This window comes from Plectropomus leopardus, chromosome 16, assembly GCF_026936395.1.
Source record: "Plectropomus leopardus strain MGB_pleo_1.0 chromosome 16, ASM2693639v1, whole genome shotgun sequence".
Lineage (NCBI taxonomy): Eukaryota > Metazoa > Chordata > Actinopteri > Perciformes > Serranidae > Plectropomus > Plectropomus leopardus.
Window position 1 is genome coordinate 3,967,611 of NC_142191.1, and position 22,712 is coordinate 3,990,322.

The 22,712-nt window shown below is 38.3% G+C and overlaps 1 protein-coding gene across 1 annotated transcript in view; it reads right to left on the bottom strand.

Moving 5' to 3' along the window:
* Positions 1-3,777: 3,777 nt before the first annotated feature.
* Positions 3,778-22,712, bottom strand: part of atad2b (ATPase family AAA domain containing 2B) — a 115,105-nt gene continuing 96,170 nt past the window's right edge. Inside the window, exons 27-28 of the mRNA XM_042503446.2 lie at positions 18,721-18,849; positions 3,778-8,527 (exon numbers count right to left, since the gene is read on the bottom strand). Coding sequence (XP_042359380.2) covers positions 8,486-8,527; positions 18,721-18,849 — 171 coding nt within the window. The 3' untranslated portion in view covers positions 3,778-8,485. The remainder of the gene's footprint in view (positions 8,528-18,720; positions 18,850-22,712) is intronic.

Sequence of the window (22,712 nt, forward strand, 5' to 3'; positions counted from 1 at the left end):
CACATTGTCGACTCTTTTTTTGTTATTTCGAATTTATGGTTTAAAGGTACTGAATGAAATTATAGAAATGTATCGATTGCTTTTTTTTTTAAGTCATTGAACACATTGTTACGTGATAGACTTTTCCAAAGGTCTGTAACACCAGCTAAGATGAGCTAAAATATAGAGTCTGCTGTAAATTAATTAAGGACCGCCACCGACCAAACTACAGGCTTCACATGTACAGTGTAAAGTCCAAAATTTAACTAAAACATCATACTATGGTATGTCGTCCAAACACGTCATAGTATAGTATGTCTTCCAAAATGTTAAAATATGACGTGTCCAAAAACAGCTGAAAACCACTTAAAATAACATGCCAAGACATGTCATAGTATAGACTGTCTAAAAAAACGGCCAAAATCATCAAAATATAGCATGTTGGAAAAATGACCAAAAACGCCATACTATAGTATGTCGAAAAATGTCAAAAAAAGAGTTTAAAACCACTTAGTATAGCATTTCGAGACACGTCATAACATAGAATGTCGAAAAAAAAACCAACATAAAATAGCACGTCTAAAAATTGACCAAAAACACTGTATTATAGTATGCCGAAAATGTCAAAATATGACATGTCCTAAACAATGCTGAAAACAATATCAAATAGCATGTAGAGACAAGTCATAGTATAGAATGTCTAAAAAAAATGGCCAAAATCGTCAAAATATAGCTTATTGAAAAAACTGACCAAAAAAAAATGTCCAAAAAAGCAAGGCAGGTAAAAAAAAAGCAAGCAAGTATGGCGGAAAATGACGAAATATGAGAAGTCCAAAAAAACAGCTGAAAACCACTTAGTATAGCATGTAGAATCCTATTATAGTATACAGTGATGAAAAAAACATCCAAAAACAGCCTGAAACTCCATAAAATAGCACATCGAAAAAGTGACCAAAGAAGCAAGGCTATAGTATGGCGAAAAATGTCAAAATATGACATGTCCAAAAAACAGCTGAAAACTACTTAATGTAGCATGTAGAGGTCTGTTATAGTATACAATGTTGAAAAAACATCCAAAAACGGCCAGAAACCCCTTAAAATAGAACGCCGAAAAAATGACGAAAGAAGCAAGGCTATAGTATGGCGAAAAATGTCAAAATATGACATGTCCAAAAAACAGCTGAAAACCACTTAGAATAGCACATAGAGGCATGTTATAGTGTACAGTGGTGGAAAAACATCCAAAAACGTCCAGAAACCCCATAAAATACAATGTTGAAAAAATGACGAAAGACGCAAGGCTATAGTATGGCAAAAATGTCGAAATATGTAATATCGCAAAAACAGCTGAAAACCACTTAGTACGGCACGTAGAGTCCTGTTATAGCATACAACGTAAAAAAAACCATCCAAAAACGTCCAGAAACCCCATAAAATAGCATGTCAAAAAAGTGACCAAAGAAGCAAGAATATACTATGGCAAAAAATGTCAAAATTTGACACATCCCAAAAACAACTAAAAACCACTAAGTATAGCAAGTAGAGGCCTGTTATAGTGTACAATGTTGAAAAAACCATCCAAAAACGTCCCAAAACCCCTTAAAATAGCATGTCAAAAAAATGACCATAGAAGCAAGGCTATAGTATGGCAAAAATGTCAAAATATGACTTATCCCAAAAACAGCTAAAAACCATTCAGTACAGCACGTAGAGGCCTGTTATAGTGTACAATGTTGAAAAAAACATCCAAAAATGTCCAGAAACCCCTTAAAATAAAACGCCGAAAAAATGACCAAAGAAGCAAAGTGAAAAACTGTCAAAATATGGCGTCCAAATAACAGCTGAAAACCTCTTAGTATAGCATATTGAGACATGTAAGAGTATAGATTTTTGAAAAAAAAAGGGACAAAAAAACGCATAAAATAGCATGTCGAAAAAATGACTGAAAACGGCATATTTAGGTATGGCGAAAAATGTCCAAAAAAATGCTGAAAATCACCTCAAATAGCATGTTGAGACACATCATAGTATAGAATGTAAAAAAAACTGCCGAAAACATCATACTACAGCATCTTAAAAACATTACCGAAAATTTCATAGCATAGTATGTCGCCCAAAATCATCAAAAATGTTCCCAAAATGTTATAGTATATTATGCCGTCCAAAACGTCCCCAAAAGATTGCAGTGTAATATGTCTTCCAAGATCTCAACAAAATGTCTTAATATAGCAGGTCGTCCAAAATCGCCCAAAATGTCACCAAAATATGATACTATAGTATGTCCAAAATGTCCCCAAAACATCATATTATAATATGTCTTCCACGATGTCACCAAAACGTCATAGTATAGTATGTCCTCCAAAATGTCACCAAAGCATTACAGTATAGCATGTTGTCCAAAATATGGTAACGATATGGTGAAGAATCTGTCCCCCTCACTTCTGAAACGATGGCTTCACCCCGGTCGTACCATACTATGACTTTTTTGTCTAATTTTGATCGATATACTAATACATACTAATGCTTTAGAAACTATGATGTTTTGTTTTTGGTGACATATAGATGACATATTATACTATGATGTTTTAGGGACATTTTGGACGATATTGAAAGACATAATACACATGACGTTTTGGATATATACCGTGGGGTGACATGATCCCCCGTCTGCTACGCGCCTGAGGATGGCGGTCAAAAATTGACCAAAACGTCATACTATAGTACGGCAGTCAAATAACATACGGTGTCCGGTGGCTCAGTGGACAAAGCAGGTGCATCGTAAATGAAAGCGTGGTCCGTGCTGCAGCAGTTCGGGGTTCAATTCCAACTCACAGCCCTTTGCTGCACGTCGTCCCCTCTCTACCCCTTCATGCTGTTGATCTGTCTTATCTAATAAAGGCAAAAATGCCAAAATTAACATTTAAAGCGTCAGTGGCTGAGTGGATAAAGCAGCCGTCCCATAAACGTCCTTGTTGCAGCAGCCTCGGGTTCGACTCCCGCTCAAGGCCCTTTGCTGCATGTCGTTCCCTCGCTCTTTTTCCTCCCTTTCACACTATTGATCTGTATTATCAAATAAAGGCTGAAGTGCCAAAAATTAATCTTTAAAAAAAAAAAAAAAATCCTGAAAACATGAATGAGTACTACATCGGTCAAAAATGGACAAAAACGTCATAATAGTGCTCAAAAATCTCACAAAATGTCATAGAACAGCCTGTTATCCAAAATCTCACAAAACATTACTGTGCAGTACACAATCTTAAATTTTAACAAAAAAAAGTCAGTGCAGTGTGTCATAAAAAAAAACCTCACAAAATTTTAAACTATAGGATGTCGGATAAAAACGTGAAAAAACGTGTCATTATGATTGTTTTTCGAGTGGCGGCCAACGAGCGAACCATCACTACTTCACTACGCTGAAAACGCAATTTGCAATCAGCAAAATATAAAATATAAGAACATTTCCAGGTTTGGGCAGATGGGTAAATTTATTCTAAATATGAATCTTATCTATTTTCTATCAAAATGATGATTGTAAACGCAAACAATAGTAAGCTGGCGGTTGTTGACTTTAATAACAAAATTTCCTAAAAGTTTCATACAGAACCGTTAAATTTCCCCTAAAAAGCGCTCTAATAAATCCAGGTAGGTTTCTTGTTACGCTTTTCCACGGAGCACGGCTGTAAAGTACATTTTGGTACAAAGATTTGTGATTTTTGAAAAGAAGATGCATTTTAATTCAAGTGTGTATTTCCCATTAGTCCGAATTTTCAGTACAAAAAAAAAATCTATACACAAATGTACAGTTTGCACCTTTTATTCAAGTATATCACAGCAGTTTTATTTGAGAAATACAGTAAATGTTTCATTTCAAATATAACTTACACTAAAGTAACAATTGCGAACAGGTGTGTTAAATACACAAACAAACAGAACTGACAAAGCTATGGAAAGTTTGACTAAAATTAACTGGGAGAAAAAAAAAGGGAAAAAAAACAAAGAAATCGAGGATTTAAAAAAAAAAAAAAAAAAAAAAAACCTTTCCCTTCTGCATACTGGACTAAGTAGTCTCAACTACCAGACAAAAATTGGTTGTTAGTCCAAACTGGCTACAATTTATAATAAGAAAGGAAGATCACAATGTATGACATTTAACTACCCATATTTAATTCCGTATGCGTTTCTAAAAATTCATAAAAAATAACTCTTTTGGCAGAAAGTGGAGACAAAGTGAGCAACATTAGAAGGTTAATTCTGGTCCTGTTTCTCAGTCTGGGATTTGCTAGACGACTACGTTTTAAACTGCGTCCTAATGTTAGTCTCTTCCAGTATGCCACAGTCTGTAACCACGTTTAATGAAGAAAACACCCCAACAATGAAATAAATAAAAAAAAGTCGACAGGGCATGTTGTCGCGTGTTGAACCTGAGAGACCTGTAAACCCTTTATTCCCCCGCACACGCCAAATAAACCTGCTACACAAACGCTACGCAATTCAGCAAAAAATCGTTAAAATGGACGCGCGACGCTTCCCGATTTGTTAAATTTCAAAACGTACAAAAAGACAGTTGACTGAATATTAGGTGTAAAACGTGTTTAATAATAAATAATCAGAATCATGAGATGAAACTCTGCAAAAAAAGAAAAATGAAAAAAAAAGGGATGGATGCGTAAAGAGGCAGAAAATGCTCTCTGTAGTTTCTACGAAGGTATGAGTGGGGGGGTTATAATATGAAAAAGGAGCAGATTTATGGGAAATTTCATTATCATGGTACAGTAGAAATAACCTGAAACTAAAGCATAAAATATACAGTCCATGAAATATGTTTATGCAATCATCATCTGGCTCAAATGCAAACATACATAACAATCGGAGAGATTTAAACAACTCTTGGATTACTGCAGCAGCCGTGGTTTTCACTGATCTGGTACCTTTGATGGTACTGATGTTGCAACAGTATTTCGGGGGGCGAGGAGGAGAAAAAATACTGTTTTTGTACCCGGTAAACAGTTTCCGCGTTAAAATAAATTAAGCTGAGGTAGCGTTGGTTTTTCTCTCTGCAGTAGTCCAAGTGCTAACCTGTCATTTGCCAGTTTGCATATGGTCTTTGCTTGTGATTTCGAGAAAAAAGGCAGAGGTGAGCTGGGGTCAGAGTTGCACCAAGAGAGGGGAGTTTGAGGATCGGACACGAGTGCTTTGAGAGACAGAGGGGGCCCTTCTCCAGCCTGCTCGAAATATGGCATCTCCAAAAAAAACAAACAAAAAAACCACGACAACGCCATGAAAACTTTATAAAGCTTCAGCAAATATACCTTCATTTAACTGCAGTCAGAAAACATACACTGTGACGGCCGCGGAGGAGCTCCTCGTCTGAGAAAATAAATCCATAAAGTCGACACACATAAAAAAAGAAAAAAAAACTCATGTAATGCTTCACACACCGTAGTGACGGGCACTGCCTAGAATGGCCTTGTTCATTATGGATTCACGACCAAAAACAACTCAAGCAAAGCATTTCATTATTAAAAAAAATGTAAAAAACAATTATCAAATACAAAAACATAACACATAGTTTGCCATGACCATCTAACAAACATTTTCAGAGCTGAAACAGACTTCCTGTGAACAGGCACCGGCGCGTCAGCACCTTTTTGGGGAGCGGGGTAACACTTGGCACGGTTTGGACTCGCATCATAATTTGTGTTTGCATATGGAAAACTGAGGGGAAGCTGGTGTTCGTACGCCAGCCGACCTCCCAGCCGCTCTGGGTTTAAACGCGGCGCCAACACATTTAAATATCTGAAGCGTTCGAGGGGTTTCTGCCGCAGAGTCAAAGTGTTTCACGGAAGCAAATACGAGACACGAGGAAGTTAATTTAACAGCCAGTTCTTACGTTACATTCATAGCATTAAAACATGTTACTTCAAAAAGCTAATTTATTTGTTCTCAATTCAGTTTGTTAGAAATTAACATTAAAAAAATCCTGATTTGCAATTACAAAAGCTGATTTTTTTTCTTGAATTCAGATCTAAACATTTTTCATAATAATTAAGCTTTTTTTGAATTAAATTTTTGCATCCGAATTTGATTGGCAAAGCTTGAATTTTAGGTATCTTAATTTATTTGTTCCAGTATAAAATTTCAAAAGCTAGAATTATTATTGTTTTTTCAGCATTTTTGAATTCAGATCCAAAACTACACGTTTCAGAACAAAAATAATAAAGATACATATTTTTGGACTTGAATTTTTGGATTGATTTTGAGCACCAGAATCTATTTTGTAAAATTTTGAAAGTTGAATGTTTGAATCTAAAGTTCTGAACATCAAACTCAGCTTTTGAAAACTACACATCTGAATTTATTTGTTTCAAATTCACATCTTTAAAATAAAAATTGAATGAAATTTCTTGGTTTCCTCCTGAATTTAAAATGTTTTTTTCTTTAAATTCAGATCCAAAAATTCAAGTGGTTTTGAATCTGAATTTGACCGAATGAATATGAGATACCATTTCCTAAATTTATTTTAGGAAATCCTGAATTTTTTTTTATTTATCTGAATTTCTTAACAAACTCTGCTTTTGAAAACCATGTATCTGATTTTTTTTGTTCTGAATTCACGTCTTTTAAAGTCAAATACATGTCTACGATATGAAATATGTCCATTTGTGATTTTAAATATGCATTTATATATTTGTCTCAATGTTTTTGAATTCAGATTTTTTTTAAAAGTTTGTTTAATTTGAGCATATATAATTTTGAGCAATATGGAAAATATTCAAATTTTTTGACTTGTGCTCCATTTAAATATCTATTTTTTATGTTCTTGAATTCATATCTAAAAATTCAAAATTCAGCATTAAAAAAGATATTCAACTAGAAATTTTTAGATATAAAATTGACCTGAAAATTCTTTTTTCCCCTTAAATTCCGAAACTTGAATTGTTAGATCTGAATTTATTAACATTTAAAATATATATTCAAGAAATAATATTTTAATTTAAAAGAGGCGAATTAGGAATAAATAAATCCAGATACATGGTTTTAAGAGTAACACATGTTAATGCTATGAATTACCTGGTGTTTAAATTTTTATTTAATATTCAGTGGCTGCAAGAATAAAAATAATTTTGTCTCTTTTTTGCTGCCGTACTTTTTGTAGTCCTCAGATTTTCAAATGTTTTTTTAGCTCTGGTTGAAGATGTATAACCTAGATATGTTTCTGAAACGGCCTAATGGCATTTAAATGTCTATATATTCATATTTTTGCTTCAAGGTCGCAGCGACCTCAGTGGTTTCGGACCCGCCCCCCCTTTAACGTCAAGCTTTTTCACACGTAGTAAAGAAAAAAATCCTGCTGAATATATCAGAGTTGGATGTGAGGTTTTTAAATAAGGCACACGCTAGGCAGTGCAAACTCTTTGACACATTTCCAATTTCTACTGCTTCCAGTTCCTCAGCCGGGTGTCGCAAGGAAAATCAACTGGCGGGCGCAGAATGAGCGGAGGGGGGGGGGTTCAGGGGGGCGTTCAGCTACCACGCAGACTACTTAGGACACGACAGTCTGCTGAGACTGCGAGCACCAGAGGTGGTCTATGAGCGGAGTGGTTGTACAGCTGACCTACGAGCTCGTTCACCGGTAACGACCGCTGAGGGGGCTCTCGAACCGCCGGCGGCCGCTGCGACGACGAGGACATAATCAGCTCGAGTCCTGCTGTGCTAACCTCGTCGAGTTTTCCGCTCACACTGAAAACTTCTTTGTAAACTATTGTTCTGGGTGAGTATCCTTGACGGCGGCTCAGATATTGAATTAATCAAGTAGCTAAAACGGCAGAAAAAAAATGAGCCGCATAATAGCGTGGTTAACGACCGGCCGATGACGAAGCGTTTCACTCGAGGGGGTGGGGGGGGGTGGGGGGGGCTCAGCAACGTGGTTCAGTGATTCAGAACATTATCTGTCCTCATCTCCTCGCGGCACTCTGCATTCACACTTCTGCTGGTGGTGATCTGTGTGTGTGTGTGTGTGTGTGTGTGTGTGTGTGTGTGTGTGTGTGTGTGTGTGTGTGTGTGTGTGCAGACACATGCATCCCCAAGGTTCAGGTGAGTGTGTGTATTATGCACGGCTTGCAGGTTTCGTGATATGACATCGCCCGATCTGTTGGTTTTGCTAGTCATCCAAGTTAAGAATTCCAAGAGCAGCATGGATGAAAGTTTGGATAGCACCCGAGTAGCACCAGGGCAGCCCCGTCACCGTCGGTGTGTGTGCGTGCGTGTGTGTGGCTGACACACCTCCAGGAGTTTGGTTGTGTAGAATGGGTCTGGATCTGGCCAGGTTTTCCTGAGACGATAGCACCATTGAATGTCCTCAACGTCGTCCTCGTTGCGTCCCCCGAACCCAGCGAGAAGAGGGCGCTGGATTTTCTGTGTGTGTGTTTCATCTCTCACTCAGTCTGTGTGTGTCTTTGTGGTCCCAGGCTGTTCAGGATCTACCTGATTCGGTATTCTCTCCGTCTCACAGGAATGTATCAAAATGCTGGATTCTCTCCTCCATCTCCTGCAACACACACGAAAACACACACGCTGCTTAGCCTCAACCAACACTGCAACAACTCGGATGTGTGCATAAAGCATCTGTGCGCCGCGGTTTTTCAATATTACTTGGAAATTTCCCACAGCAAACAACAGCTTTCACCATGATAAATGATGTAAAATGAAGCAAAGCTGTGCCGGAATGAGACGGGCGATTTTTCTCAGCGTGAAAACAGCAGAGTTTGACACTGACTAAATCTGAACAGAGCCGGAGGAAGAGAGATGGATATTAGCCTGCGATAGACCGTGATTAATGCCTTGAAGATGTTACACTGCGCGTCTCCTCTCATCTGAATGGCTGAGTCAGTGCGACAGACGCCGCTACAAGATACCAATTTCAACATCGACAACAAAAGCTGAAAACTTTACAGTAAAAAGCAACTTTACTCTTTTACAGAGAGACGAACTTTTCCAGGGAGGGACTTTTGCATCTCACAGCAACATCGAGTCAAATACCGGCACACAAGACTATCAGCTTTTTGTTTTTCTGAAGTAAAAACTACTCAAATACTAAGTGAAGACTGAAATGACTTGATTTTTAATTACTGGAAAATAAAACTAAAACTTTGTGATGCCTCCTAAATTCTGTCTGTAGCCAAGACAAAGAAAGCTGCCAGGATCTTTCTAAAATCAAGATGTGATGATTATTAAAACTTTAATTATGTATCAATCAGTGTTTATTTTGGTAATGAAAACTATGACAAAAAAATGTTCTCCGAATTAAAAATAGATCTTTGGTAATTAAAACTATGACAAAACGACTGTTTTCGTTGTGAGCTTCTAACATGAAAATCACTCAATCGAGACTTATAAAGCGGGCCGACACCATCACCACTCGCACACTTTCCGAGCGCCTGTTTTCGATAAAGACGGTTAAACTTTTGGAAAGCAGCAGCGCGCGCCACGTCACGTGACAAGGAACAACCAATCACAGCCGGTAGATACTTTTCTTTCTTCTGTAAATAAAAGTTTCTGATAAATATGAAGTCGATCGTTTTAATGCAACATAACTTGAGCTTTGAATCTCGACCGCTGATAAACCGACGGTCTGCTCTGAGGATTCGGGATTTTTGGTAGAGGACTCTGATACGGTGCTGTTTTTAGCTGTTTAGTAAAGTCAGCCACAACTGAAATTCCAAAATCCAATAATCATTTCTGCTTGTGATAGTTTTCTATGAAAAAAAGCCAAAAATTTTCAAAATTTTTCTATAAATATTGCCCCCCCCCCCTTTTTAAAAATAAATACTACTATTATGTCACATTAATATATTTCAATTTATTACACAAAAAACATTTCCATGGTTTTTCCAGAATTCATAAGCTTTTGATGATCAATGTCATTTTTAATCCTCTCGTACCCACAAAACAGTCAACTGCTGCCGAAATCCTCTGCTAACAGACACTAGGGGTGCATTACGGCACGCTGCTCATTTGATAATTTAGATACGATACCCGACACATCTTTTCACTCCGAGCAGCTTTAAAAGGTCACAGGAGTGATGCTAATCTGACTGCATGTGATTTTTACTTCCCTCCCAGCTCCAATTACAACATCCATTAAGCACTTAGCACTTTATCGTGTCCCCAAAACCATCAACACCAGGTCACACGAGCTGTAAAACCCGACGACGGCATCAAAATCGAAGTTGACGTGACTGAATAAAAAAGTCACGAGTTTAGAAAAACTCCCTGAAAGCTTCGGCTCATCAGGCGCGGCGCGTGTTCAGACACGTCTCTGCTTTTAACACCTGTCTGTCGGCGCGTCTCACCGCACGCCCACACACCACCAACACGCCAGAAAGCTCTCTGCCGCCTTGACGCGTCGCACCTGTGTGATCTCCGGTCTGTCTGCCTGAAGGCCTTTCGCCCTGTCATCCCAAAAACGCCGCACACAATCAAAAAGTCTCTGCAGCTCCTCGCCTCTGTCTCTCTAACCCACTCTGTGTCCAACACGAAGGCCCAGTCCCATTTCTTTTTTTAAACCTAACCCTCTCAAATTTGAGAAATTTACATTAAACGGCTCTTCTGATAAATTTGTGAGAATCTGGAATCGTGTTTTTGAATATATTTTAGTTCAGCTCCAAACCTCCCGTCACTGAACATAACTTCAAAGGAATGACTCATATTTATCTCATTTATTGCATCTTTCTGGAGCCAATCACAACGGGCCTTTATTATGTGCAACTGCATGTCTGTGTGTGAGTGATTGTCTATATGTATGTTAATGTACACACTTCAGTATATGTTTATGTTATTCTATTATTGTCTGTTGTGTAGAAGTGTGTGTGCTTTCAAAAAAACAATAAGTATACATGTTTGAAAAAACAAAACATACAAAAGAAAAAAAACAGCTAACCCTCTTTTTCAAGTGCCCCTTTGCTCCAATTCAGTTATAAGGGGTTGTGGTTGAAAATGTTTTTTTATGAAATGAGGCAAACCAGCTTAAAAACAGGGACAGAGGACGGGGAGAAACAAAAAATGACCAAAAAATTCACAAAAAATCACTAAAAAGTTACAAAATATTACCTGAAAAAAAAGGAAAGAAATGCTAAAAAAAAAAACCAAACAAAAACCAAACAAACAATGAAGCCTGAAAAAAGCCAAAAAGAATTAATGAAATATATAGAGAGAATGTCATTTAAAAAAAATGGAAATGGAAAAAATATTCAGAAAATATCTTTTTTAAGCACTTTTTTACAGGTCATTTCCTTATTTTGTTTTTTACTTTCCTTTTTCCGTGTGTGCAAATTTTCAGTTAATTTTCTTGTAACTTTTTACACATTTTTTGCCTTTTGTTTTGGGTCATTAATTGTCAAGTTGCTCATGTATTTGAATGAAATCAAGATGATTTTGGTCATATTTCAACAGATTAATAAAAAAAACATTTGTGGTTTCTATACATAAATATTTGTGGACATTAACAACCAAGACGGAGGTGTAAGGACCAGGTATTAGGGGCAAAGGATGCATTGGGACTGAGCCAAAGTTAAGCCTAATAAATAAATTAATTTAAAAAAAAAACGGTTGGAAGTCGATCAGCATGTCAAGGTTTAATTCCTGTGTCCCTCGATAGCTTCAACATTACATAACTATAGATTTAGGAGTTTAAATTCCCGATGAGGCCGTCAATTCTGCGCATTAAAAGAAAAAAATCCAGGATGACTCGCAGTCGTCAAGATGACATCAATTTGTGACAAAGGTGTTTTAAATTACTTCAGTGTACCCGGCTTCCTGAAACTCATCTTATCTTCTTCCACCTCAGTTACTGATCTCCTCTATTTCCCACATCAAATTCTCCACAACCCCTGAGAGAACCGGGGTTTCTGCTGTGTGTGTGTGTGTGTGTGTGTGTGTGTGTGTGTGTGTGAAGGTTAGAGGAGCCAAAACAACAACATCGTTCACTTTTTTCCACTAAAGAAAAAGTGAAAGTTAAGAGAGAACAATCTTGTGTGAGTTGTGTCGGGGTGAAGTGTTTTTTTCTGAAGTTACTGACAACAGACTCAACGATGAAAGCTTTGGCTGCATTTCGTTCCACTGAAGCTGCTGTCAACGCATTTCTCTGCCCGTTGATTTTTGCCTTTGTATGACGACAACACTGGAACAAATGTCTTCAGAGAGGGTCTCCAAAGAGCACGCATCAAAGGCAGATGTTAACCATTAATGATTTAAAGAGTAAACACGCTCTTAATAACGTTACGTCCCATAAAGTTTCTTCATCTAGATTTTACCAGCTGACTGCAGGAATAAGACAAAATCAAATCTTCGGACTGGATTTAACAGACGACATCATATCACCCCAATCCTTGCTTTCTTCCTCTGACTACCCGTTTGTTTTACAGCTGATTGAGCCTTAGGTTTTTCAGGTGGGTCTTCTGATCGGTCCAAAGTCGAGGCTTAAAGCTGACGCATGACAGCAACCTCGCCAAACTGCAGCGTGTTTCACACCGGCAGCGTTTCTGCTGTGACGCCTCTGCTGCTATGAGGTCTGTATTTCCACATTATGAGCACATATTTCACTTATTTATGAAGTCGTGCAGCTCCTGCATCATCAACAACACGGTTCTGCAAATGTTTCACGATAAAACGCCTCGTGACAACAACTGAAGCATTCTGTCTCCAAAGGCGCTGCCTTTATTTGGAAACAGAAGTAGGAAAGTTTGAGTAAAATAGATATATTTGACTGTGATATGTCTCTGTGACCGATTAAGACATTGAAACTGTAGTAAAAGCGGCATAAAACACCTTTTTCACTGTTTATTTCTGCTGACATTGCACGCAGCAAGCGGAAAAAAAAGGGCGATCCACCGTTTTCTCCAAATGTGCCGCGGCTGACAGGATGCTCCTGAGCACGCAGGCAGTGCGGCTGCTCTGACTTGTTAACACCGGCGCTCAAAACTCAACAGGTTTGGCGGCGCTCACACAGGCAGTGTGTTTCTGGCCTAAAGGTGACCGTGTTTCACCATCAGAGCCCCTCGACGTTTTAACGACCTGCCTGAGGAGATACGGCTGCAGAATCAGTGACTTCTTTTAAAAATCTTCTTAAAACCCACTTTTTAAGACTTGCTCTTTTTGTTGCTTTATTGCTTTTATTGCTTCTGTTGATGTTGTTTTTGGTCTGCTTCTCTGTATTATTTTTTTATTGACATTTTACGTCTGCATCTGTCCACTTATTTTAATTTCATCTTAACTTTAACTTAGTTTTGTCTCGCTGTGTTCAGTAGGACTGTTTTTCTTTTGGTTGTGGTATCTGCTTTGCTTTTGATGACAAAGATGTAAACTCTGTGTTTAAGGTGTTGTATAAATAAAGTTGCAATTCAAATGCAAAAATTTAAGTCAAAAAAGTATTATTATTATTATTATCATCAGCATTATCTTCATGTTTTCGGAAAAACTTCAACCAGCACAGATATTTTTTGCTTCTTCTTGTAATACCGAGCAGCACATCTCTGCAGTTAACACACCTGTTGGCAGCGTTCCTGATTAAAGTGGCTCTCATACTCCAGCTGGCACAGAAGACAGAGCCGACACACAAAGTCAGCAGCCAGAGGATTAAAACATTAAATTAAATTATTATTCTCATTTTATTTTAAAATATTTATTATCTAGCACCTGACCTCTTTGTTCACCGAGATCTGAAGCCATAATTCAAATTCAGATTCAGAAAATCACCTTTTTTGTGGGTCACCCACAGGGACTCGACCCGATGGAAGACTATAATTTGAGGACATCAGCTTGGATTTTGGAAAAGACGACACTTTTCACCATTTTCTGACATTTTTTCAGACCAAAACAACTAATCGATTAAAAGAGAAAATATTCAGCAGATTAATCAACACTGAAAATAATCATCAGCTGCAGCCCTAATGAGCAATTAAGCCAAAAAAGGTCCACAAAATGACCTGCAGGACACAAGCTTCAGCAATTAACACACAAATAAGCAAAGAAATAACACTTCTGATGTTCAGCCAACTCGAGCGGCGGCATGTAGAGCTCTGGCACCGCACAGACTCAGGTTAAAGGTCAAAGGCTCTTACAACGTCTTAAATTGCTGTCTGCAGCACGGGCAAATTGTAATACTGGGCCGAGGGCAATATGGACGCCAATTTGTAGATGGGAACATGCCTGCCGTGTTGTGGTGTGCAGGGCAGAGACGGTCCCTCTGGCTTTAACTGGAAGCGGGGTGAAGTCCACTCCATCTGCTGAAAGGTCAGCTCCTCTGGAAGAGCGAGACAAGCCGTACCCAGAGGAGGACGGGCCGAGAGTAAAGGAGACAAATGTATGGACGCGCTCCATTTCACTCGACTCTGCGGTGTAGACACAAACACCACGCGCTGCAACATTAAGTGGGAATGGCTTCAGCCGCCATATGAGGCGCGTGTAAGCCCGCCATACGAGTGTGTATGTGTGTGTACTCATGTTTTTGCATTCCCCGTGGAGGAACAAGGAGATGACCTGCTGTGGAGTCGAGGTGTGTGTGTGGTGGAAACACAGGCAAACAAAACACGTGCCAAACGAGCTGACATTTCTGCTCTGGAAACACCAATTTAGGCTGGCAGTATGAGATGAGCCCCGACGCGCGCCCTCCCCTCCTCCACCAGCCGGCCTGTCGACAGGCGGCACCACCTGGCTGACTGCTCCCTCTCTCTCTCTCACTTCCTCCGTCTGACATCCTGACAGCCAGTTCTGGCTACCGGCACCAGGACGCTGCCATTTCTGGCCCGCTAACTGCGCTGACATCCTAACAGCAGCAGCAGATGACCAGATGGGATTCTGGGAAAATACAGCAGCTTTTTTTCTGTATGGAACAATGTCAAGAGAGATTTAAAATGAAAATAGGGGGAAACATGACCTTATTTTAAGAGTCTTTTTGGGTGACAGGTAGTCACAGTAGGGCTGAGCGACGTGGCTTTGAAACAATATTTCAGTATTTTAAGGCTGTATCACGATAAATTATATATATCTTGATTTTTTAAATGTCCTTTAAGCCAACGGCTAAAATACAAAATTATCGAATGTACTGCAGTTACAAACAAGTTAAATAAAGTAGCTACTGTCATATCAAAATTCTTTTATATTGAAATTTTAAAAAGTGGGGCCTACTGTGCTTTTATTTTGAAGGAACGATGTTGTGTCGATGTTTTTGCTGTGGACTTGAAGCGTCCAGTCAGCAGTTGGTTTTTAGTGTTTGCCGTGAAGCCTTTAACCCTTTGAAACCTCAGCAAATTGGTTTGATTTCTTCCAGAAACATTGGAGGACAGCCATGGGAAATACAAGAAGAAATTACCCCCCAAAAAATAATAATAAAAAAAAGCTTGTAAAATCTAAAATAAAAATATAAATGTTTTTGTTTTGTTTTTTGTTTTTTAAATCAAAGAGCCATTTTTCCCCAGCTTTTTTATAATAACTAACTAACTGTGGAACATTTCTTACTAATTTGCTTTGTACATTTTTCAAATACTTTTGAAAGAAATTACATCAGTTTGATAAGGGTTAAATACTAAAAGCATCTGAAAACAGCAGGAAAAGTGATGTCACTCCAGGTCTCAAAGGGTTAATCCTGATTAATTCACTGTGAGCAGGCAACAAACTAACAGCTCTCCAGTTCATATACTACTATCTGTTAAACTATCTGTGAATCTGTGCAATAATTAGAAAATCTGACAATTCAATTCAAAGTAAAAAAATCACCTCTGTGCAGTTGCCATGATTACACCGAAGCCGTTTTTTTAAAAAAAATACCTGGCAGTAAATATGTTTATTTCTGCTGAAAAGTTGGACAATTTAACATGAGGGTCTATGGGGGTTAACTCTGTTTGGAGCCAGCCTCAAGTGGACATTTAAGGAACTGCAGTTTTTGGCACTTTTCAGACAGATCATTGAGAAAATACCAGAAATAGGCAACATAATAAAACTTAATTTTTTTTTTCCTTTCTTTTTTTTTAGGATTTTATGACATTTCTGGGATTTTGGAACATTTCTGGGATTTGGGGAAGTTGCCAGGATTTTAGGATGTTTCTCAGATTTTAGGACATTTTAGGATTTTGGAACGTCTCTCCGAGTTTAAAATGTTTCTCGGATTTTAGGACATTTCAGTGATGTCAGGATGTTTCGAGGATTTGAGATTATTTGGGGGCTTTGGCTAGTACCTCTGTTTGGGTGTTTTTTTCCTTTCTATCAAGAACTTTACCCTGATGTTCACACAGAGGCGCTAATGCAAGTTTTAAGCTTTGAGGAGAAATGACACAACAGCGTGACGGAAAAGTAATATGGCAAACTAATTACTGTTGGCGGAGAGTAATGAGTAATTAATTTTACATTTGAAAAGAGTAAGGAGTAATGAGCATAAATTACATTTTTTGAATAATGTGCCCAACGGTGAACGTAACACCGGGTGAGTAACTGATAGACAAACTGGCATTTAAGGGGTAAAATATTCTTTTAAGACCACCAAAAAGAGAACTGTGTGAAATATAAAGGTCTTAATCTTATGAATTGTTTTGGATTGCAGCTCCTGTTCTCTGCACATCTTACACACAAACTGAACCCAATCTTTTACATTTTTCTCACTTACTCAGAGTCCCCACTGTCCTCATTATATCCTATTCTGAAGCAGAAAGAACGCCGATTAAAAATAAAGCCTTGATTTTAACTCTGGTATTGATATATACCCTTACTGCTCAGCTGTATTTTTCCTCTCAAAAGCTGCACCAAGCTGTGTTTGTGTTGTCCGTCACTTCCAGATGCTGTTTCAGCCTGTCTCAGTGTGTGTGTGTGTGTGTGTGTGTGTGTGTGTGTGTGTGTGTGTGTGTGTGTGTGTGGATGTCTTTATCTAACCTCCAAAAAGAGACACTCTACATGCAGCACTTCTTTTCTCAGATATCATTTGCCCCAACATCTTCTCCATCACGCCTGGAATATTCTTAGTTCAATAAATGTTACGAGTTGTTTAAAACATAACTGTCAAAGTTGGCAACATGTGATTCAGCATCATAAAAAGAGATACTCAGACAGAGTTATTCTGCTCGCACGATGGCAAATCTGCAGCACAAAATAAAACCGAAGACAGAAAATACATATTTATCCTCAGGTTTCTTCTCCCGGCCATTTCGCCTCGGTAACACCTTGCAGGACTACTAATGTCACATCTTTTGTGCTGCACACAAAAGATGTTCCTTGTTAGACAGCAGCAACACAGACTCACATTCACTCACAACTGAATTTGCCATTTTCACAACAAACTCTCTTCAGCAGCATTCAGACTGCAGGTTACAGTGGATAAATCTAATCTTTTTTGGCTCATAACTTTCACTTAGACCACATTTAGAAGAGAACAGCCCTGATAAAAACAGAAAAGTCTGTCCTTTGCGTATTTTAAAAAATTGGTGTTCATGTGATAACATTGAAAGAACGATCCTTGAGTACACTGATTCCCAAAAACACCCGAAAACGCTGTAGCATGCATGCTAGGCCAGTAATTAACAGTGTAACCTTGTAATGACTCAGCATAGAAAAGCACCACACACACGCCTGAAGCGGGCCGTGACGTCACCGCTCTCACAGGATTCGTAAACTGCCAATTTACACGGCGACAGACGAATTTGTGCTTTTCAAAAAATTACACTCGGAAATACGGTTACGAAAGTTTGCGTTTTCAGAGTCCCAAAACGCTGATGACGTGAACAAAAGTCCAAACCGCAACAAAAAATGAACGCTTCGTGCGAGAACCGTTGCTGTGTGAAAACAGTCTGAAAGGTCAAATCAGAGTCAAGTGAGTGTCAGTGACTTCAACGTCAGACAACGTGCAGTAAGTAACTCTCTGCGGCCAGCCAATACAACCCTACACACTTTCTGAGGGAGAGGTGCGACTGAGAATTACAGTTTGGGCAAAACTTAAGCGATATTTTCGAAATGTCGATAAAACACAATTACGAGATGACCGCGTTTGCACTGAGTGATGTTCTGTGACTTCTCCTCTGGTGATAACATTCATAGAAGCACAGCGATGGATGATCAAAACATTAGCAGCATTATTTTTATTGCAGCTTTCGCACTAACCGTCATGAAGAGTGATAACTGAGAGGCGAGCCCCTTGTACGTAGGAGCGGCCACATATGAGGGATTTCACAGAGGAATTGTGGATTCAAAAATTCTGAAAGATCTGCTCCACTTTTGAAGAGTAATGTGATGCAATAACAGCTCTTGTGGCTCTTGCTGCATCATGAGGGAGCCGACAAGTAAATATACAGCATCATGTGACCTGTACAAGCCAAAAAGGTGTTTCCATTGCAGTTTTGTGAAATATGGCCAAATATGGCTTTTCGAATCGCCTGAAGCACCACCTCATGTGAGCTTAAACACATTCGCGATAAATGGGAGTTTGTTTGTTTTTTTTAAATTAGCGTGTGTCCATTTGCTGTATTTTATATTCGCAATTAAAAATTTGCGCAATTTGAGGATTAATGAAAAGCCGCCTAATGTTAACCTCCTTCCTGCTTAGGTGGTAACAAGATGTTGAAGAAGCAATTTTTGGTGGAAAGATGAGAACTGGAGACACTAAAAACTGTCTCAACTAATGATTTTTTTCTTTTCTGTAAGTAATCTGCTGAATATTCTCACAATTCATCCGTTCAAAGTCAACACTGAGGATGTGTTTCTGACCTCCAGTAGCTGGGTCTTGTCGTACTCTCTGCGGTGCTGGTAGATACACTGGCTGAGACACGAGTACAGTCTCTCCAGCTGCTCCACGCTGTAGCCTCCACTCTTCTTCACCACCGTGTCCAGGACAGCCTTGAGGAGAGCGATACAAACAAATACATCACAAATAAAGTATTTGTACACACTGTATACATTATTCCTGACATCCATAAACGTGTGTATGGAGAAACAACAGTGAAACAGATGGGCAAACAGCGCTGAAGAACTGGTCACAGCGGCTAAATGCTGATGTTGGTGCACGGAGATGAAGCGTTTGGAGGTCAGCTCTATTCAAAAGCAATTAAGATCAGAGTGACAGCTAATTAAGGCTAATCATAATTAAAACCAAGTTTACATTTCACTGCTACTTTAATTAAAACATTCTGGACAGTCAAAGGCCCTTTTAATTGACCTGTTTCTCACATTTTACCCAAGCTTAAGTCGTGTGTGTGTGTGTGTGTGTGTGTGTGTGTGTGTGTGTGTGTGTGTGTGTGTGTGTGTATGCGTGCCTATTTAAACACAGGGCTCATCAGAATGCATGGACTGAGGCTGCAAAGGCACAATAATTAAAGTTACCATCACTGACACAAGGCAAACAGAGAAACCTCGACAGAAATGAAATGACGCGTGTGTGTGTGTGTGTGTGTGTGTGTGAGAGAGAGAGAGACAGTGACCATGTGTTAAACACATAAAGCCAAGGCAATGTCAAGATTAATAAGATGTGGATGTTTGTCAAAGCCGCTCATCAGCAAACGTCTGAGAGATAATTACAGTCAGCAAAAGAAAAATTACAGAGGCAAAAAGGTTAGCATTGTATTAATCACTGTACTCCATCGGACTATGATTTCTGTTTAAATGACACAACAGCTGTCTTGATTAAAGTGACGGGCGACGACTTCACGTCAGCAAACACTTCAGTGCAAACTTAATCCCAAGACACATTTAACTCATGACCAAAAATCTGACCTTGAGAGCAATATTACGCTTTGTTGGGATGTTTTTTTTAGTTTTCAGTACAAACAGCTCTAATGGAGTTAACGAAAAGTGAAGTTCAAATATGGGCTGCCCTTGGGATCTAACGTGCTGTTTCTCCACAGCTCTAAACTAAAATATTGTGAACCTTCAAAATTATTTCTCAAAATGTGACAAATCACGGATGCAACAACCACAATGCCATGTTTTATGAAGCTTTAATTATACGTGATTATCAAAATGTAATTTCAGGCTAACTTTGGCGTGATTTTGTGTCTTAGTGACTAATAGAAACAACAATTTTTGAAACTGCTATGGTATCGAGTGAGGTTGTTGCAAACAGCAGCAGCAAAACGGGCTGCAATGTAACCACTTCATTTGCATGTTGTTAATTTACATCCACCAAAAGTGTTTGTTTTTGCGACTGACAGGCGCCAATTTTCACTGTAAGTGTCTAACAACATTATGGAGAGGATCCCTACAAAAACAGAGCTTTTTGTCTACGAGTAAAATCCTTTGCAAACTGAATATGACGCTATAATTGTGTCTGGACTGAAGAGTTGCTAAATTATACAACAAATTTGATACAGTTTTAGTTTGTTTCTGTCGACTTTGAACAAAGTGTGGTTTAGGATGATAAAGTGGAGTCTGGTGGGTTTCGGCGATAGCGACTCTAGGGCTGTTTCCGGTTAAACAAAAAGGTCTAATTTTGTCAGACACTGAAAGTAATTATCTGAGCCCGTCAGTGGCAAAAACAAGCACTTTTAATGAACATTAATCAATGGTGCATAAATGCCCCAAGTGGTTACATTACAGCCCTCTGGACCAATTCCAAAAAAATGTTGTTCCCATTATTCACTTACACCCAAAAACATGGAGAAAACAGGGTCAAGGTTGAAAAATACCAACATTACTCTTTAAGCAGCAGCGATATGGGTCCTGGAAAGTCTCCCAGGACGACCACCAGGCCAGACTGTGGCTACTGTTGCGTAACGTTTCTTTCATCTCAACCACCACAGTGTTGACAGTAATAGTAATGGGTGACGGGGGAGATTATTAGTGCTTGTCAGGGGCCTGCATTGGGAGTGTTTTCTTGTTTTAGATTTTTTTATTTGCATCACAGAAGCCCATTACAGCCCTGTAAAAATAACTCGGCCCCACAGCGAGCACAACGGCATTAAGAGTGAGAAATGACACCTGTTACAAGATAAGACAATCGGTAGTTATTTAACCCCGAAGGCAATAAACACATTTTTCTGCACTGCTTTTTCAACATATATTTATGATGCCATTATCTACATAAATGTTTTAAGAATGGTAGATTTTGAAAAGTGGATTTGAACTGCAACAGAAACTGTCTGCCAGTGCCTTGCTTATTGTGATGTAATTTTTTGGAGTATCTTCAAATGCTTCACATATTTAAAATCTGTACAATCAAACTAGAAGGTTATATTAGTCAATAAAATATAATAACTGATAAAAGTATTGAACTTGTATCATTAAAAAAATGATTTTTCATCAAATTTTACAAAGTAAAAAAATATTGATCCAAAAGATTTTTAAATGTAGAAACATAAACAAAACATTTCTGAACACTCAGTAAGTTATTTCAGCCATATACATTATATAATTTTGAGATAAGCTCATGAGCATAGTGCAAAGGCATTGTGGTTCATCATTCATCAGGCATCACTGTGTTTTATATATATATATATATATATATATGTATGTATATATATATATATATATATATATATACACATAATCACACACACACCAGCTTGACTGAAAAAGTGCAATATTTCACAAGTGCAATTATCTCCATGTGCAATTGGTGTACATATTTTCTTTTTTTTTCTAGACCATTTTCTTTGGCACATTGTAATTTTATCTTATTTTATGTTACTGTTTTTGCACCTTGTTTTTTTAATCACACTTGGCACTTTGTTTTTATTATCTAACATTTCAATATTTGTAATTTTTTCTTTATTATTGTATTGTTCTTTTGCTGGTTATACTTTACCTCATAGCTGCTGTAACACTAGAATTTCCCCACTGTGGGACTAATAAAGGATTATCTTATCTTATATATATATATATATACATAGTTGTTTTGTTTTGTTTTTTAGCAGTTATGCAATATGCAATACCAGAAGCTAAGCTTTAATGAAATATGCATTATGGATCTTTGTTCTCTTTCTTATAAAGGTGTCATATAATCTCTTTGGGGATGGGCCACAACGTGACATGACACTAAAATAAAAGACTTCATTCATTCATTCATACAGTGTAAGTTTGCACAGCACATCAGGTAAAGTGACCTAAGGTCATGACGTGTGATGTTTTAAAAGGGTTAACATAAGTTTAAAATGAGTGAATATGAAGAAAAGAGGAGAAAACTTTTCAAATCTCACTTGTATTCTGTCACTGAAAGCATTTCCCACACTTTGCTGCTTTGACTTCCACAGGGGTGCTTATCATACTGAACTCAATAGCCCGGAAACATGACTTGTAATTGAGTAGATAATACCTTTCAAATATTCACAGTCCCATAACTTAATCTGGCAGTGTAGGAGGATTCACCGGTAATGTGCCTTTGACATAAAAACCTCCACCTGGCCAATCTAATAACTGCAGCTCCCATGGCAAATAAAGTGTGCACACAGAAGTTAAGAACACTACCAATCTCTAAAATATTCACAATTCATGCAAAGTGATAACGATCATCCCTTCAAAAAGCGCTGTCTCCTTATTGGGTATATTTTATTGGATTCCTTTTTGTGCTTTTTTTTCATAATACAGGTCTAACACGAAGGGAGTTCTCAGGTTTCAACCAGCCACGAGGGCTCGTAAAAAGAGGACCAAATGGAGCACATCGCGGATAGATGCCTATTTTAACAACACATGCATAAAAGCTTTAATTAGCATCATTACAACCCATCTCACATATGCATAATAACAGGAAAATGTCTCTCTAAGACACA